Source organism: Castor canadensis, chromosome 1 (assembly GCF_047511655.1).
Source record: "Castor canadensis chromosome 1, mCasCan1.hap1v2, whole genome shotgun sequence".
Lineage (NCBI taxonomy): Eukaryota > Metazoa > Chordata > Mammalia > Rodentia > Castoridae > Castor > Castor canadensis.
Genome location: NC_133386.1, coordinates 25,518,627 through 25,539,234, shown reverse-complemented (window position 1 = coordinate 25,539,234; position 20,608 = coordinate 25,518,627). Strand labels below are relative to the sequence as shown.

Here is a 20,608-nt window from a genome sequence, read left to right as displayed (position 1 = left end):
CAAAACAGTATTGGAAGATTATAGGGGATTATCTGGTTGGGATGATCTAGGAAAAGTTCAAAAAGTAGGATTTCAAACAAGCTAACAACAAACCACATAATATTAAAAATAAACCACACTATATTATTTCCAAGTTTTAAAATTACCATTTTGAAAACTTTCCTAAATTCATGAAAGACAATAGAACACTCTACAGATGCTCCTTGATGATTCAGATTATCCCTGGGACAGAAGTTATGAAGGAAACCAAAGGACTATATTAAATATGAGTTGGTTTTAAAATATATAAGAAAAAAATTCATCACAAGAAGGATTTGCTCTGGATCTCAGCAAAGAATATAATCAGTTCAATAAAACCTCAGTATCAATGGACAGAATGTAAAAGAAAACTCTAGTGTGAACTGGTCAAAAATCTCAATTAGGAAACATGTATAAAGGAGTAATATGTGCACTTGTCAGGAAGTAATCTTTTATTCTTACACTTCCATGAAACTCAGTATTGAGTTGTGTAGCATGTGACAGGCTAATCTTTCCAGGACAATCCTTGCTTCTCTGTTCATTTCTCTCCAACACCTGCTTGAGGCAAGATGAGTTCATCATGGGCCGTTTCATAGTGAGACCCTGCTTCTAAATACAAACAACAAATAAACCTCATGCATTGATGCTTGGATTGTTTATAGCTTCTGCAGAGCTCAAAAGGCCCTCAAAAATGTCAAGCAGGCTGGGGAGTTTAGTTCAGGGATATGATGGGTGTTTGGTTAGTATGCACAAGGCCCTGGGTTCAATCTCTACCACCCCTCCCCCAAGAAAGTCATATGAATGACTATTGTTTAGATTTAGCAGAGTAGATCTTGATTAACTTTGCTTTAGTGAGTAAAAGTATTGTTTAAAAAATCTATTAGTATTTTTAAGTTTTAACCACTATCCTTTAGCAAAATTAATCATCTACTTAGCAAATTACTGAAATTAATCAGTGGCATCTAAATAAACACAGCAAAAGCAACTACTTTAAGATTTATCTATAAATGTTCCAAGACACAGTCACTCAAGATGAGGCAGAGAGGACTTGACAACTCCTAGATTCTGACATAACTCCCAGCAGTACAGACTGTAAGAAGGGGTTAACAAGGCTACCCAACCAAAAGAGGACCCTGAATGTGTTTGTAAATGTTGAAAAATTCCCAAGAAGAAATTGAAGATTTAGCTGGAGCATTTTAAAGCCACGTTAGTGGGCAAAGATAAAGAAATAGAAGTGGGATAAGAATTATTAATCATGTAATAGGTTTTGGCTATTTTTAAGTGACCCCTAAGCCCCTGCACACACAGTAATTGCTATCCTTGCATCAACTTTCCACTGTAGCTTTGTGGTTCTCACTGGACACAGGATCTCATTTAATCTTTGTTATAGGCAGGCCAGATATTGTTATCCCTACTTAGTTTACAAGAAAATGTATTCTCTTTATGATATTCAAGAACCTGTGGGCTCTTGAAGGTTTGAAGGCAAATTTCTTGAAGGCTAGTTACCCTGTAGCACTGCTGTACCATTTCTGCAAGTATTCTGAATATTTTTAAGTTTTAATATCCTATAATTACACCATTCATTAATTCAACAAATTCAACTATTAAGCACCGACTGTGCCCCAGGGGATGTACTAGGATGTGGAGCTGAATTAATTACTAATGCAGGACATTTCAAATATAATGAAGTTAAGTTCTCATGCCTCATATTTAGTGAATGGTTCTACTTAGGAACCATCACCAAATCTGCACAAGTTGCTAAAGCCACCCAGCTCATATTGTCATGCTTTCAAATGCATACCTAACCTTTCTGCCCAGGGGGGTGAACATGGCACCTCACATTCATTTAGCATGTCTAAAATTAAGCACACCATCCCCCCCAAAAAAACTGGCCCTTCCCTTTCATGTCTTTATTTCTGTTAATGCGTCACTGTTCTGTAAGTTCTGTAAGCTCACAAACTCAGAATCATCCTTTATTTGTATCTTATGGTGGTCAACTTCATCAGGAGAACAAACCCTCAACTGAATTACACAGTAAAAGGGCAAAATAAAAGGCATTACTGAGAAGATCTAAGGACTGGAGCAGCAAGTTCATATAACAAAAACAACAAAAGGTGTAACAGCAGGTTTGAAGAAAAATGGACAATTTTGTGTACTCTTCAAGTCAAAATCTATAAATTACGAGCTTTCTCCTAGAGCAGAGTTTCAGAAAATAAAACGTATTTGATCACATTCTAAGAACCAGGCATTGTGTTCTATGTTTACATACAATACTTCAGTTTGGCATTCACTATGAAGCTCTTGGAATTGGTATTAGTTTCCATCCATAGGGGAGAAAATAGCCTCAAGAGAGGTTATTTGCCCATGGTGAGAAGTTAATAAGCACCAAGTAGAGATTCAGATCTGGAACTGTCACATTCCAAAGTTTATGCTTGCTGACACAGAAAATTACAGAGATGATGCAATTAAATGTTTTTCTGTGGAATATAATGAAGTGTTCCAGAAAAGAAATTAATTACTATTAATCAACAATTTATGTAAAATATCAATATGCACTCAAAATAGTTAAACCTCTGATCCTCCTAATCAAAAAATGAGGCCCCAAGAAAAACAAATAATGCTCTTAGTTTCTAGACATTTCTTTTTTCAAGGATATAAATGTTTCTACTTCCACATACAACTTTTTACATAACCCATGAGCAAAGAAGAAGCAATAATGATTATTATGTCAGTATTTTTTAACTTTTTTATCCAAAGAAGCATAGTAATATAATTTTGAGGACTAGACCCAAAATTTAGCTACTATGCACACTTAAAGATTAGAAATACAAAGACACCCAATCAGTCCCTCTAAGTAACATTAGGTTTAGCTTACAAAAAGTCATGGAAATGACAGTGATTATTCCAGTGGAACAATGCAACCATGTAGATTAAAACTAGTATTTCACTAAAATTTTTACTTGTTGGGCAAGGCTATTTTAAATCCAGATTATTTCTGAGGTACTGCTCTTCTATAATTTCCCACAAAATTAAGATATCCAAGTTAAGTGTGTATTAAATTCAGTATACCACCCCAAAATCGTTAGATGAAAACTAATTTCAATTCATTCAAAATCACATTATTTTCAGTCCCTTCTCAATCTAATAAATAATGTACTTATGAAGAATAAGTTAGAGCCAGACAGGGTGTATACTCACCTGTGGTCCCATCTACTCAGGAGGCTAAGGCAGGAGGATCACTTGAGCTTAGGATTTTACCATCAGCTTGGGCAGCATCCTGCCTGAAAAAAAAGGGGGGTGGGGGGCTGGGTGCATGGCTTAAGTGATAGAGAACTAGCCTAGCAAGCAGGATGCCCTGAGTTCAGACCCCTGTACCTACTCCCCCACCACACACAAAAAAACTAAATACATATGGAGCATGCAAGTTGTCAATTTTGTTCTTATATTTCTTTATAAACTTTAAAACTGGCTTGACATTTTCTTTAAAAAGGGATTTTGTTGAATCCACAGACCAATTTGTGAAGAACCGCCATGTTAACATTCAATCTGTCAATCCGTGCACATGCATTTTTCTCTCCATTTACTTCAATCTTTAGTTCCTCTGTGGGTTTTACAGTTTTTAATATAAAAATCTTAGTGCTTCTCTTATTAAATTTATGGACTTCTTCCTTCCCTTCTCAATCTTAACAACTAAAATCAGACTGCAGTATTTCCTATACTAAAAGGGAGGGGGGAAACAGATTTCCTTTACATCTTCATCCATGTTCATATTCTATTCTATAAGCACTCCTTTTCATAGGCAAGTTTCTTTAAAAAGCTCTCTATACTTCATCTTTAGTTCCTCAGTCACCATTTATCCTTCAAGTCACTCCAATTTGGCATGCATCTCCACCAAACCCCATACTGACTTAACAACGTTACTGCTCACCTTTAGGTTACCAAATCCAATGGCTACACTTCTATCTGAATTTCCTGACCTCTCACCAATCTCAATACAGCTCTCCATCCCCTCCTTGGAAAACTTGCATTACTTAGCATCCATGACATTGTGTGTATATATATATATATATATATATATATATAAAATTCTGTCTGTTCTCTCCAGAGGCTCCCAGTTTCCCAAATTAGAAATGTTCAGTGCCTCCTGGGGCTCCAGTTCTAGATAATCCTTCCTTTTTTATAGTCTTCTTCAGTGATTTCATCTATTACTATTGCTTTCAAAATCACTAAAATACTGACAATCTTAAAATTGACATCTAGAAGCCAAATATCTCAAGACGTATATTGTCCATGGCAAAGGTCTACTTTATAATCTCAAAGACTTCTCTAAAATTAAAACCAACAAAAACAAATTTCTGAATTCATCACCATTCCTCCACTAAAATACTTCCCTCCCAAAATCCACTCCTCTCCTAACCCTCCACTATGGCAACTTACAGCAACGTTGTTGAGTTTTTCTTCTCCCTTAAGATCTATATCCGATCCATTATCATGCCTTCCTATTTCCACCACTTAAAATATTCTCAAATATGTCTGCTCTTCTCCATCCTATGGCCACCTCACTGCTGCCTCCTGCCTTGACATGGCTTATCTGCTGCCAATCTGCTTCTACTTGCCCTGGTATTCTGTTCACACAAAAATTAGGGGGCTCTTTTAAAAATATAATGATGCTTCTCCCTTGAATAAAAACTTTTATACATTCCCATTAAAAACCATAATCCCTGCCATTTGTGGCTCCTGCCAATCTCCTCCCTTGTTTGTAAATGCCCCAGCTTTTCATTTCTTAAACACATTAAGCTCTTCACAGCTTCAGTCCCTTCATGTACATACAGCTTTTTCCATATGAAACATCTGATCCTCCCCATCCCCATCCAGGCCTCCTCTGAGAGACCTTCCCTTGCATATGTAAGTCCCCACTGCCTCCTTACCCCATGCTTCTCTATTATTGTAGACAGTTAGCACAAGTTATAATCCATAGTGGCAGGGCAGGGATGATACCTGATTTTTCACCACTGCACACATACCTTCAATATAATAAACAGTAGCCACGAACTGGTGGCTTATAAAACTGATTTAAGAAAGATCTGTAGCATTTCAGAGGTCTACCTATTCTACCTTAAAACTTTTTTTAATGTAGAGCTTGAGTAGGTTGGAGAAAGGCTAGGAAGCTCAAATTATAGGCAAAATTTTATGCTTTCTGACAGATGTCCAGGATCTCAAAGGAATCAACAACCCAAAAGATATACACACACTAATACATTCTTTGTTATTTAATAAAACAGACCTCAAATTCAACATATGGCCAATTCTTAAAACAAACCACAAAAGAGATGTATTATTTTTAAAAGTCCAAGTCCTACAATTTATTAAATATTGATGAAATGTGATATATGGTTTGACTTCCATCAGATGAATTTCATTTGTTTTGTTTTTTTTCCTTCTGGCAATACTGGGGCTTGAACTCAGGGCTTTATGTTTGCAGGCAAGCATTCTCTACTGCTTGAGCCACACCTCCAGTCTCCAGATGAGTTTCTTAAAAGGGGGAAAAAAATTGAATGAAGTTGCATCTATCAGAGGAAAGAAAATGAAACATATGAAGAAAAACATCATAAATGTCAAGTTTATTGCCCATTTTAAATTCTCACCAGCCAGATACCTTTTCATCAGTTTCCTCTTATAATCGCTACCACATTCTAGGCTGAGATTCTCCGCAGAGAATGTAAAGAGACAAATGAAGTGTTAAAACAGTGGAGCAACTAAACACAAGTCTGTGTGCTACTTTCTTAGGGGTGTGGACAGATAGAGTAACCACCCTAAACAATAACACTCATTTGAGTCAGAAATCATGAAAATCCGATCCAACTGCTTCACACATCACGTCACACACAAACAACTAAAACCTAGACACTAAGTGATCTGCTTAAGGTCACAAAGACAGCGAAGCCAGGACTAGAACTTGCCTCCCTATGTTTAGTGCCAACTTTGTACACTCTTTTCTAGCTGTCAGAACGTTTAGCATAATTTCCCCAAATACTAAAACTCTTAACTCTGGGGTACTAAGGGAGGGAAGGAGGAAAGACTCAAAACTAGCAAGATATGAAACTCGAAGAAAAATAAATTTTAAAAGTAAATATGACATTACATAAAGACTTTCACTGCGACCTCTTTCACAAACAGTATGTATATACAGGAAAATAGCTGATTAAGACAAGTTTGTTTTATAGTTTATTACAACTATTTCAGTGATTCAAGAAACTACAAATAATATTAACCTCATTACTGCAGAGTAACAAATCTGACATTTTATTAAGTTTATAACTTTCAATGCATAAATGAAGCTCTGCTTCTCTATTTTTAAACTTATCACTAATGACCAGACCTTGTAATTGACTTGAACAAGTTTTCAGAGAAAGATAAAATGGTTTATATTTCATTGTTGTCACTTTTTTCCTCATTAAATGTATGTGTGTTATTCAAATATTCTACCAAGATATTACTAGACAGACATGATCTAAAGATTTTCAGGCTCATTAATAGGATACATTGCTTGCAGACTTCAATAAAAGAACAGCTAGTACTGGAACCTTTTATTGAGTTATTACACAAAGTCTGTAAGTAGTTTTAAGACATTTCCCAAAGTAGAGGTTTTTAAAAAGTGAAAGCTAAGAAAACACACTAGTTAGTGTAATAAATAATATACCTGCCCTAATCTTTACTTCTGGAAAAGTTTAAGCCACAACACTGAATACTGCTCAGCTGACAGCAAATTTTATCATGACTAAATCCTATGAGCCACATTTTTCTCCCCCAGTCCTGCTTTATGCGGCATGAAGCATTAATTTTAAAAAGTATTAACTCCTTCACTTTGTCTATTGATACTGTTTTCAAAAACAAACCCTTCAACCCAATAGGTGTTGACTACTATTCCAAAACAAATGTAATATTCTAAATTCCAAGCAAGCCAGAACCAAGACCCTGTCTCAAAACAACAACAAAACAAAAAACAAATGTAATGAAATGAATATACCTTAAGATGTTTGACAGTTGTAGTAGCATAATGTTTATAAGTGCACCCAGGATAACAACTACAAGAATTTACCTCCTTCTCTGAAGTAGCTGTGTTTCAAGACATTATAAAACAAACTCTTTGCTATGCAAAACAGGAAGTGCACATATAAGTCAAAACCAACCTAAAATCCCTATTCTTCATAAGAAGTATGAGCAAATCAAAATTTGACATTGAAATTGTCTTTGGTGGTACTGGGGTTTGAACTCAGGGCCATGAACTTGCTAGGCATGTGCTATACCACTTGAGCCACACTTCCTGCTCCTGAACTGACTTTTATTCCTCACCTTGCCCCCATAATCACATGAGCAGTGAAGTGAAGGAGGAACTGGGCAGTAACAAGGGAGGGATGCTCACTATTCATAAACAAGTTATTTAACTTCTCTCCCTATCAAGCTCCTAGTTAATAAGAACAATACCCACTTCACAGGGTTGTTGCAAAGATCAAATAAGGTTTGCATGAAAATTATTTGCTTGGTAAAAGAAGCTCACTAGGCACTCAAGAAACATCAGCCAGCTCCCTCCTTCAGCTCTGTTATTTGTTTTCTACACAGATTTCTCCAGGTGATTCAGCCCTCTCCTGACTTTTATCAATGAATGCTAAAACTAGAAGATCAATCAGGCCCCGGTGTGCATGTGCATGTCCACTGTGTGAGGCACTGTCTGGCCGCTGTGTGTCTTCCCCCAACACACTTAGGCAAGGAACACAGGACAAGGAACTGACCCCCGACGTATGAACTTCTGAGAACCAACATTCATCACAGACAAAACACCACATATGTCTGCCTGGCTCCTGGAGATTTACACTGCCATCTTAAAATGCCTGAAATCACTGCTCATCATTACTTCTTTAAAAAAAACATCAGGCCCTCTTCCTGCCCCTTTTCTAACTGTGAGTGGTGCCCACCAGTGAATCTCCCACCTAAATCATGCCAAGTCATCCAGACTTACCAACTATTACTCCTATACATCTAGCCTCATTTTCCATTCCCCTGCCACTACTAGAGTCCAGGTCAGAGTTTCTCAATCTTAGCAGTATGGACATTTGGGGCAAAATAATTCATGTACAGGTGTTGCCCTCTGCACTGCAGGATATCTAGCAGCATCCCTGACCTCTAACCACCACATGCCAGTAGAAGCACCCCCCACACCAGTTATGATAACCAAAAATGTCTCCAGACATTGCTAAATGGAAAAATCACCCACACCCCATTGTCTTCCTTGCCCAGTTAATCAGCCTCCAGTTGCCTTGTTCCTAACTACTGTGGCTCTGACAAAGGTCTCCTGAAGCACTGCTTTTACGAGTCATTTCTCTCAAACCTACTGTTCCTGGTTACCTTCAGGATCAACTCAAAGCTTCTTACCCTGTCTTGATATTCTGGTCCCAATTTAACGTTATTCCACAAGGCACTTCACATAGTGACTACCCAGATGTCCTTCAAAAACACAACCAGCCTCCATTCCACTTTTCTCTTCTATTCTATTTCGCTGTCACTGGGGTTTAGATGCCGGTACCTAGCACTCAGTCCAGACCTGTGCAAGAGCCTCCTTCCCTAATCTCGAATCTCACCACCACTCAACACAGTCAAAAACCTGCCATGGGCCTCCACTGCCTTCTGCAAGAGGTATGAAATCTCAGTCTGTTCTGTGGTCTTTCGTAAGACGCCGTCTTTCTAACTCTATGTTGTTATTCCCCAAACATACTTTAGCTTAGGTAAAACCTTCTTAACTTGTAGTCCTTGAAAAGGCTCCTGTGCAGGCCACCTTTGGTCATGTTTTTTTTCTCCACCTGGGAGCACTTTTCATTTCACTTCTCTCCACCCCAACTTAAAGTCCATCTGAATTCAGTCAAGGAGTCCTTCCTGCTCATAACTCCCTTGTGTTTACGTGGCACTCTGCCCCACTCCTATGCCATTTGCATTCTACTTTATGTTACACATGAGTAGTCCTAGAATCTACAACAAGCTCTAGAGCATCTTACTCTTCTTCTGAGACCCTGCAGTCCCAGCTCAGTACTCAGTGTTGTATGTGAGTTGCCCCAAATGTCTCCACTTTGAAAGCATTGGAGGGCTTGTTTTCACAAAATCTCCAACTCCCTTTAAGTAAAATTAAGCCCACACTCCTTTTCTTCTCACATTTCTATGTCTCTGGCCAATTTCTAAGTAAACTGCCTGCAAGATATCTAGATTGCTATTTAGTACAGGTTTAGTATGCCTTATTAGCAGTGCTTGAGACCAGAGTGTTTTGAATTTTAAATTTTTTTCTGGATTTTGGAATGTTTACATATACATCATGAGTATCTTGGGAGGGGACCCAGGTCAAAACACTAAGTTCATTTATGTTTCATATATACCATATTCACACAGTCTGAGAGTCATTTTAATATTTTAAAATAATTGTGAACATGGAACGAAGTTTTATGGTGTGGAATTTTCCACTTGTAATGTCACACTGACCCTCAAAAAGTTTTGGATTTTGAAGCATTTTGGATATTCAGATCAAAGCTACTCAACCTGTATTACATTTACTCTAAGAGTCCTGCTTCAGGGAGTTCCTATACTTTTCCAACTTGTAAATGAAAACTAAATATTTAAGCTCTTTCTACACAGACAAGAGAAATGTATGTTTGAATGTTAATAAAATTAAACAAAACATGAAAATAACTTGAACTTGACTAACCATATTTCAAGTAAAGATTAATTAATGCTAATGTCTTTCCTAAATAATACATTTAATATTCCAAAGTCTTCCTGCACCATTAAAAGATGAAAGTCAGTTTATTTCAACTCTTCCTGCCCCAAAGACATAAACTAAAATAGAAGATGGGAGGCTGTTTCTGAATTTTAGTTCCTAACTGACCTGAAGGTATATTTTGTTATTTTCACAAGCACAGAATCATTAAGGAGCATGTTCTAACCAGACCTCTGCAGGAGTACTCCAGACTCACCCGCGGAGAGCACAGTAACCCACAGTACTACCATTCTCTTTAAGACGGACAAACTACAAGCTGTGTTCCTGAGCTAAAAATGGCTTTCACATTTTAAAGGGTCCTAAAAACAAAAACAGCAGAATACACAATAGACCTGATGACATACTTTTTTGTCTCCTTTAGGCAACCTCAATTTGGGATTCCTAATTGTCCGTCACTGGTACCTAAGACACTCAATGTTTCCTCCTGTGGTTTTAGGAAAGCAATATAAAACATACAAGACTATGCAAACAGAACCTGTTCAATTTAGCCACGGTTACTGCACAGGTAACTTATAAATGAGAAATGTGCATGTGAACATTTGTATATTTCACAGAATTTTTGTTATTAAAAAAACCTGACTTTTACTCTAGATAAATATGCAGAACTTAAAAAAAGAAAAAAAAAAAAAATGAAGAACTCATGCTTGATGAGGGAAAGTGCCTGGCCCAAACAAGCACTGCTTAGCTAAAGGAGACTTGAGTCAAAGACCCAGGCCTCAAAACTACTGCCCCATCAATGCTTTGGAACTCAATCCATTACACCTATACATTTGGCTTTAAGTTTTGGAGATTTGGATAATTGGCTTGGATTAATGTAAGGATCACAGCTTAAAGCCTGTTCTTGACAGAAGTTTAGACAGACTTATTAGCAGCTACCAATTGTTAAACAAAGTAACATTAATGCTCACCACATACATTAGAAAGAACCTGTACAAAACCTGTGTAATGATATGATAAAGAAGGCTTAAGCTTAACTCTGCTTGCTACTCCAAGGCCACAGATGGAAGCAAACACACATTTCACTTCCAGCTGCTCGAAACTTACCTCCCAACCCAAATCCACAAGTTCCACCAAATATTACCAAAAGTCCATCGGAAGACACTGTCCAGTTTACATTACTCACATGTTCTATGAATTATAAGATCTTTTCAAATCTACTTGCAAATTATTAGCTAGAAATTCAAATTTCTTAATCTCCTTAAGAATTTAGCTTTCTTTAAAAAAAAAAAAAAAAAGAAAAAAAAAAGCTCCTTTGATTCAAAAAAATGTACAAAACTCACTGTGGCATCTGCTTACTTAATTCATGTATTAAAATAACCTTTTGTCTCTAGTGATAACTGTACTACAGTGCTGGATCGGAAGACCTATGTATATATCTGTATCTCTCCATATACCAGGATCTAACATTCAAACACATGAATAACCCAAGATCCTTCATGGAAGCTGATCTTCCAGTGCTAAAAATACAGACTTTTGTAGGCAGCCAAGGGATGGAGGACTTAGGCTCGGGCTCCTCGGACCCCCACCGCACCCCCAAAGCAAGGGGTTCAGTCCTCTCACTGGGAGCGACCCCTCCTCCTCCACCGCAGCGCCACCTGCGGCCCCATCCCTCAAACGAGGGCACCCAGCGAACCTGCCCGCCGCGGGCCCAGGTGGCCACGGCGCCCACCTCCTCTCTCCCTCCCGGTCCGGGTCTTCCAGGCGCGCAGCTAGAGGCCCCGCAGCAGGCGGCCCACCGCGGGACGCGCGCGGCATTACCTGGAGAACCACGTCGTTGGGCAGCTGCGCGGCCCGGAACAGCTCCAGCACCCGCCCGTTGACCACCACCTTCTTGGTGCTCTCGATGTCGCAGTAGGAGAAGAGATCCGAGTAGTATTTCTGCTCCGCATCGCTCAGCGTTAAGCCCTCCATCTTCGCCTCCGGCTCGCGGCCGCCCCGCCCCGCATGCACCACCCGGGGCCCGGCCCCACGACCCCGGGGCCGGCGGGGACTGCGCGTGTGGCCGCGCGGGCGGCCCGGCCTCCTCGCGCCCCCGCAGCCGCCCGGAGCCTCGGGCCCGGCCTCCCGCGCGCCGGGAGCGCCCGCGCCGCAGAGCCCGGAGGTCGCGCGCAGGGGCCCGGCTGGGCTCGGCTCCGCGCGCCGCCGCCTGCGAAGCCCCGCACGGCCCCCGGCTCAGGCTGCCGAGACGGCGCGGGGAAGGAGACGCGGGCCGCGGCGGCCAGAGGCACGGGCCGGCTCCGCCACCGCCACCGCCACCGCCCCCAACGCGGCTTCCAGGTGCCTGGCTCGCCGCCGCTTCCCGCACGCTTCCCGCCTCGCCTTCCCCTTCCGTCCACGCCCCCGGAGCGGCAGCACTTCCCGGAAAGTTGTGGGGCTGCGAGTCTAAAGTTTCGGGGGCTCTAGGCTGAGCGTGGCCGCCGCTCCGCCTCCCTCCGCCGCCATTTACTGCGCCCCGGCCCGGCCCCGACGCGCCCGCACCAACACTGACAGCGGCGGCCGCGCTCCAGACCCGGATGTGAGGCCGGGAGGAGAGAGCGCGAGAGGGAGAGAGAAACACCCACGGGCTGGCTCGGCCGCTCCCGGGAGAGGGGCCGCAGCGCCCCCTGGTGGTCGGAGCCCGGCGGCTGCAGGACGAGTCGCCCTCCGCGCAGACCCTAACCCCGAACTCCAGGGAGCCTGGACGTGGGGGCCCAGCATGCAGCTAGTGCATTGAGAGTTGTTGGAGAGCTTAGAAACCAGTTGCGGTTTCTGTGTTTCGAAGCTTCCGGAACTAAGCGTTCAGTAAACACTAGATTGAAAGTGGAACACTGCTCAGGTTATTATGTATCTGTTTGGACCTTTAGATACCAGATGTTGTTGAGGATACAGAGTAGCTGCTCTGCAGGGCCATGACATCGTAATGATCAGGGGACTTTCCTCGTGCAGACGCTAACGTTGAGACATCTCCCACTCTTGCTCCAAGCTGTGTTTACCTGAAAAACCAAATTTGCTGAGTAGAGAGAAAAACTGGCCAACTGTTCTTCCTCCACAAGGTCATTCTTGTACCAGGAACCAACACTATAAATTCATACCATCAACTCCCTATAAACCTGTGAGGCCTTGAGCAGACTCCGAGGGTTCCTGCCACCCCTCATTTCCTCCTCTGTGAGGGTGACGGAGTTGCACTGCCTTAATTTGCACCTGTGTCCGAGAGGGGTTCTTAAGTTCTTGCAGGTCGACTATCTCCACAGGATTAAATATGAAGTCTTTGCAAGACAGAGGCCAAGGCAGAATTGTTGGGGTTTGGTTTTTATTTTGTCTTACACGTGTTGGTCCCCAGGGTGCTGATTCTGTCTTTGGCCCAGGAAAGGACATTATTACGGGTTCACAATCATTTATCTGTAATTCTAAAATTTAAGGACACTGAAAACCCAAAGATATTTTTGTAACACTTATGGCAGCAAACCTGCCCTCACTAGTTTGGAGGCAACCAAACTTAACCAACTTCCAACCAAACTTAAACCTATCTATAGTCTTTATGGATGACACTTAGTGTCAATATTTTCAGTTTACTTCAGGCCTTCATATAATGCTAATATATACAGTTATAGGCCTCTTTTTCTCCTCCTCCTCCTCCTCTTCTTCTTCTTCTTCTTTCTTCTTCTTCCTGTAAGCCCAGTGAGATGGGGATTGGTTCACACCTGTTTTCAGCACCTTTTCCTTTGGCACTTCTTCTTGCAGGCCTTGAAGCATTTCTACCCCAGGGCCTTTGTTCCTGCCAGGTCAAACTCTTCCCACAGACCTTTCTCTTATGCTTCAAATGTTACCTTCTTAGGCCTTCCTTCAACACCTGGTCTAAAAGAGTACCGCCATGCTCTACCTTCCTATTGGAATCCCTTTTATTTATTGCAATTTCTCTACCTGACATTAAAGCATGTATATGTTTATATTTTAATAGCTTATAATTATTAAGTGCTTACTATGTTTCAAGTATTGTTCTAAGACTGTATACTAATTGGCACATTCATTGAAACAATCCTATGGAATAGGTGCTATTAGTATTTTTCTTTTTTGGCAAATTAGGAAACAGAGGCAAAAATGGGTTAAGTAACTTGTAAGTCGTGTTACGTACTTGGACCTAGCATTCAAAACTCAGGTAGTCTCAACTCTAAAGTCACTACCCTATATTACCCTTTTTACTTTTTAAGTATCCTGGAAGCCAGAATCCCTGTAGTTACTAGAAAATATTTCTTCATTAACATACTTCCAAGGCCAGTGTGTAACATACAGTGCAGCATCAATAATGATTTGTTAAGCTGGAAGTGTGGCTTGTGTCATAGAGCACTGCCTAGTAAGTATGAGGCCCTGAGTTCAAACCCCAGTACTACCAATAATAATAATAATCTGTTGAATGAATGAATAGGCCAATGAATTTCAACACTGATGTGAGGAGCCCTTCAGTAATCTTCTCCTAGTTTCACACCCTTAACTTGAGCAATCTCCAGTTCCACTCCTCATTTACAATCCAAAGTAAATACAGAATTGCTTCATGTCCAAGTGCTGGACTCTGAAAATTTCCTTCTCAGTCCATAACAGCTATCCTTTTACTTCCCTGCCATTCCTCAAATCAGCCTGTTTTTCATAACCTTCCAGTTCTCCCCTCTCAAGTCAGCTCTATTTCATGCATTCAAAATTGTATGTTGAACGCCATATGCATGACCTTGTCTTCTGGGAGCATGGAAGTCTGGGGATCTTGTCCACATGTCAAGGTTGTTCAGTTAGCACCCTCAGTTTCTTCCTGCATTGTCTGTCCTGCCGTCTCTTGCCAATTGCTGACACTATTAGCCACAACGTATGTGCTATAGGGTGATGAGATGGACTCTTTCTGTGGTCCTGCTCATCTGTGCAGCTTTCTTAGGACATAGAGTAGTTTATAAACTGACAACCAAGGCCAAGATTAGGGTAAAAAGCTACCAAGTATCAGGCCAAGCATGGTGGGGCACGCCAGTAATCATAGTACTTGGGAGTCTAAAGCAGGAGGATCACAAGTTCAAAACCAGCCTGGGTTGCATAGTGTTACCCTGTCTTAAAAAAAAGAAAAAAGAAAAAGATCACTAGTACCACACATTCAAAAGAAAACCAACAAAGTCAGACCTCTTCCCCTTACTAAGAAGCAGGTGAATGGGCCCTACTACCACCACCACTACCACTATTACCACTGCCTTGGCCCACAGACCTTCTCCCCAGGATGGCTGAGGAGTCCTGGACAGGATTCACTGTCTGTGAGAAGCACTGAGAGTGGGGGCTCAGAAGACACGCAAGCTTGCAAGAAGGAGCCTGTTGCTCCACCCCCAGGTGAGTACTGGGTGGGCTGGATAGTGGAGAGTTTAACAGTTTCATGAGTGAATAAGGTTTTTCTGTGTATCTGTCACTTAAATTTATATTTCTAAGAGAAAGAAATATGATTTAACGCATGGGCCCTTTGAGGTCAAGCCTAATTTTTTCTTATGCATTTCTAGACATACCAATTTTTAAAAGTGACATAAGAAAGCTATTTTAAAACAGATGGTCTCTGTTATATAGCTAATAGATTTAAAGATCCTAGTTTTCAGGTACAATCAAATAGTTGATTACTGCTAGCAAAGGCACCAGCTTTTTAAACTGAAAATCTCTAATTTAACTTTTAAAATAAATTTTTGCATACAGTAAAATTAATTATTTCTGATATTCAGTTTTGTTTTTGATTTTGCTTTTTGAGATTCACTATGTAGCCAAGATGGTCTTGAACTCAAAGTCCTCCTGCCTCAGCCTCCTAAGTTCTGGGATTGCAGGTGTGTCCCACCATGTCTAGGCATCACATTTTTGGAATTTATGGGCTGCTGGTGCTACTGTAGTACGGTTTTTTCCTCTGCCCAGTTCTAGGCTTCCATTACTTCCTTATTAGCAGTGTTCCAGACAATTATCAATGGACTTCCTGTCTCTGCATTATCTGTTTCCTGGGGAAACTGATTTAAGTCACTTACACACTTCTACTCTCAATTAGTTGAGTTGGTGCTTACCTACCTCTTTGACTTATTCCTGTAATTATTATTATTGGACTGAATATTGCATAAACTAATTATGAAAACAAAAAACTGGATTTTGTTTCTCTGAACACCAAGAATGATGTAGGTAGGATGACACGGTGAGGGAAAATTGCTAAGAAAAGTTGCATTGAATTAGCTATTGGATTCATGAAGGGGGATTTGGGTTAGAAAATCAGCATGGTCTCCATGGACTGGGCACATCATATATTTAACGTTTGCTTCTGTCTGATTGACCTGTGTGGAGTTTTAAATATAGTTGAGTATAGTTGCTTGTCTCCATAATTTGTGATTTTTACTTTTTGAAAGACCTGTTGTTTTTGTAAAAATACACACAGTCTTGTAAAAATCCTAAATAATTCAGAAAAGAATAAAGAAAAAATAAAAATTATCAGGAATCGTGCTATCCTCAACAGGCAATCTCTATGAACATTTCAATGAATATCCTTCTTGACATGGTTTATTTAAAATACACAAAAATATATGGACATACAATATCAAATAAAGGAGCATACAATATCAAAACAAATACAAATTACAAAATATACATATCATATACATTGTGTTATATATGTACCTATCACTATGCATTACATGATCAGATATGTGAATACATGGATATATTTACTATATATAGTATTATGTAATCATATATATAGCAGCAGTATGGATATATTTACTATATACAGTACTATACATAGTAGTAAGGAACAAAATATATTGATATATACAATATATCCATTTATTTGATATTGTGTATCACTTCTTTCTAATATTGTTTGTAACACCTCTTGTTCACTCAACTATAGGTTTTTGTTTTGTTTGATTTTGGTTTTTTTTGAGATAGCATACTCACTATGTAGCCTAGGCTGGACTTGAACTCTTAATCCTTCTGCCTTATCCTCCAAGGTTCCCAAGTGATGGGATTACAGTATGTACTACCACCTACTTCACAAAAAGATTGTGAAGAATGTGTTCTCTTTTAAGGACTTTTTTTTTTTTTTTCAGTACTGGGGCTTGAACTCAGGGCCTTCACCTTGGGCCACTCCACCAGCCCTATTTTTGTGAAGGGTTTTTCAAATAGGGTTTTGCGAACTATTTCCCCAAGCTGGCTTCAAACCACAATCCTCCTGATCTCCGCCTCCTGAGTAGCTAGGATTACAGGCATGAGCCATGGTGCCCAGCTTAAAGACAATTTAAAATAACATATAATATTATTTTTTTCTCTTTTGAAGTCATCCATATAAATGATACAATTAACTTTAAAAAACTGTGTCCTCCAGAAACCACACAAGGCAGTCGTATACTATATTGCCAATAGATTCTATTTTCATCACCTAACCAAGAAAGAATCATAAAATTGTTACTTTGGGGATATTGCAGTTGTAAATCTGTGGTTTAATAATGAGATAGAAAATGTCAGATATTAAAGACCTCATATTTACATTAGGTTCATCAGGAGCAAAGACATCCTTTATGAAATTTTTAGCACAGCAAAAATAAGCCAATTTTTTTGTAGAAGTAGAATTCTCAGGAGAGATTAACCAAAAGTAAAACATACACTTGCTTTAAATAAAAATCAAACCAACAAATATCTGTCACTTACCTGCTCTATGAAAGGCAGTTATCCCCCTACATTTCCCTTATAATATTTGCAATTTAGTGTGCTTTCAAGAGTCTGAATTAATAACATGGAAAAAAATCAAATGGTTTTCTCCATTCCATACCCTTTGTGGTGCATAAGGACTATATGTTGTCTACTTTGTAAAGCCTTTTTTTCCATTTTAATCCTGTAGCCTGGGTTGCTGTTGTCAATATTTCAATTTATGAGTAGAAGCTTAAAATCATTTCTGTGCGATCTTAAAAAGTGAAGTCTGTGAAAAGTATAAATCTCGATGGCTATTCCAATAGAAAGGCAGCGAGTTGAAATGAAAGCAGAGTACTGTTGGTTAAAGGTCATAAACGCCTGCCTGGTGTAGAGTGTGGTTCTGGCTATTATTAGCTTAGTCATTTAAGGTAATTTTAACCTCTCAGCCTCAGTGTCTTCCATTGTAAAATGGGATGCCTTATTTGATCAGTGTAGGAATAAGAGATAATGCAGTCAAAGTTTGTTATCTAAGTGGCGTTAATAACTAGCAGTTTTTATCAAAGACAGACATGATTAATTAAAACTTGTTTGTTTTTTTTGTTTGGGATTTGAACTCAGGACTTTGTATTTCCCAGGCAGTTGCTTTACTGCTTCAGCCTCATCACTGGTCCTTTTTGCTCTGGTTACTTTTGAGATAGGGTCTGGCTTTTGTCCAGACCAGCATGGACTGCAATCTTTCTATTTTAACCTTCCCACCATTGCTGGGATGATAGGCATGTGACACCATGCCCAGCTATTTTGGGTATCTTGAAATTTTTGCTCAGGCTAACCTTGAACCACAGTCTTTCTAATCTAGCCTCCCAAGTGGCTACGATTACAGGTTTGAGCCACTGGTACCTGACTTGGATTCCTTATATCTGCTCTTACTTTTTGTTCAAATAATTCAGACAACCAGGGAGGAGATCCTTTATTAAGACATTAATAATTATTTACAGCCTACTATTATCAGGTATACAATTCACTTCCTCCAAGCCTTTACTTTGTTGCTATTCTGTAAACCCTCTGGACAAATAAAATCTAACTGTATGTAGTAATTTGGGTACTGTCAACAAGTACCCAAGTGCTCTAGCTGGTAAACATTTTGTGCTTAAAATCTACCTGTCTTTAAAACAATTTGTTTTGGGAGAAGTACATAGTGTAGTGTAATTAAGTATCATATGTGACTTTCTAATTAATATGATTTTCCTCAGCAGTATGGGATTTGAACTTCTTTTTGTCAGTTATCTCAGGATCTTTCTATTAAAATGTAATCAATTTATAATTCAGTCTCTTGCACTTATCTTCTCAGTCTTTTATAATTATTCCTCTTTTCCCTGTCATCTACATGTCATAGGGACATGTAGATGTAAGAGGCAAAGATCAGCTTGCATGGTTTCTTGGCTGTGATAGAGAAGGGGTTTTAAGGTAAAGAACTTCAACTCTACAGGTTGGCCTCTGGCATCACTGCAAGGCTGCAGGTTCATCCTGGTCCCCAAGCCAATGTTGCAGTGTCCCTCAGAGCGAGCTGGTCCAGTGTGAGTTTTTGGAGCATCGTCCTGGTATCATGGGATCACCTGCAGACTTTGACCTCCAATCACTAAGTCCCTGCACTCAGCAGCCTCTGCCATCCTTCCACTGGTACTTGCACTGGCTCATATAGGAATTTAGGAATCATTCTTGCAGTCAAGTCTAGGCAGGGAGTTTGATTAGTTATAGCTGCATAACAAATTACCCTAAATTCTAGCAGCATAAAACATGATCCTTTGGGTCAGGGATTTGAGAAGAGTTTGGCTTGGCAGTTAACAGAATTTTTTTCTTTTTGTCTAAAGTAAAGTCTTGCTATGCAACTCAGGCTGGCCTTGAACTAGAGATCCTCCTGCCTCAGCCTCCTGAGTGCTGGGGTTACAGAGGGGTGCCACCATGCCCAGCAGCAGTTACCTTTATCAGTGTCTTATTTATGCATCCATCTGCAGGCTCAATGGGGCTGGATGTCCACGGTGGCTTGTTCACATGAATGGTGACAGTTAATGCTGGCTGTTGACTGGCAGCTCGTCTTGTGCTGTCTCCTGCACCTCATGACTGTAGTACCTCTTGACTTTTCCATGTGTGTGGGCTTCTCATAACATGGTTGATGGGGTTTTAAGAGGGAGTATCTGAAGGGCAAGCTTCTAAGAGATCAAGGCAGACATTAAGCAGTAGCACCTCACTGTACTCTATTGATTAGGTGAGTCATGAAGATTGGCCCAGATTTAACGATGCCTCACTTCTTAATCGGAGGGCCCACTGTTTTTCATTATAATGTGTAAGCCAAGGAAAGTGATTCATCTTCCTAAATCATTTATACTATTACTGACAAAACAAAACAAAACAAAAAAACAAGAATAAGTAGCCAGGGGATGGACTTTAGATGGGGGTATCTCCCCGTCAGTCCAATCCTACATCTTTTGTTTGACAGCAGTTGGCATTGAAGTGTTGTACCTCTTCCTCCTCAAGATTATATTTAATTTTCCAAATTAACTAGATAGTCTTTTTTGTTTCTATTTACAAGGGGAATTATTTATCCATAAAACCATCTGAAATTTTGGGATGGTATTTCTTTGCCATCAATTTCTTAGATGATTGACTTGGTCAGATTTTCCTTGTCTTGTTGAATAGGTTTTTTTTCTCAGAAATTTACCCATTTCATTGAGATTTTCATATTGACATTAGTCTTTTATGGATGTGCCCTTTGTAAATATTTTAAACACAGAACATAATTCAGTTTTAAGATAGAAGATAAATTTAACTACTTTCTTGGATTACTTAAAAATAGGTTTAACTTTTTATATTCTTTTAAAATTCTCATTGTGAAAATGTACTATTTGGTGACTAGAAGAGCTGATTTTATCAGATTAATTTATTTTAGCTAAGAACTATAAAATTTACCTTTGGTTACTTTCTATAGTACATAATAAAGACACCATGAAGGGCAATCCAACCAGATGCCAATTCATATTCTCAGTCTCAGAGGCCTCTGATTCACAACAGTCATGTTTCCTGGAGCAATACTTTGATTGAAAGATTACCAAAGTGATTGAAAACTAC

General features: G+C 39.8%; 1 protein-coding gene across 12 annotated transcripts in view; it reads right to left on the bottom strand.

Annotated features, from left to right (window-relative positions):
• Positions 1 to 11,829, bottom strand: part of Reps1 (RALBP1 associated Eps domain containing 1) — a 76,410-nt gene extending 64,581 nt beyond the window's left edge. For 6 of the 12 annotated variants that reach the window (XM_020174484.2, XM_074073481.1, XM_074073491.1 and 3 more), the window contains exon 1: positions 11,594 to 11,828. In XM_020174484.2, the coding sequence (XP_020030073.1) occupies positions 11,594 to 11,746 (153 nt within the window). In that variant the 5' untranslated portion in view covers positions 11,747 to 11,828. Of the gene's footprint in view, positions 1 to 3,216; positions 3,300 to 11,593 lie in introns of all 12 variants that reach the window. The other 6 variants (XM_020174483.2, XM_020174487.2, XM_020174488.2 and 3 more) reach the window with 4 other exon arrangements.
• Between the last annotated feature and the right edge of the window lie 8,779 nt (positions 11,830 to 20,608).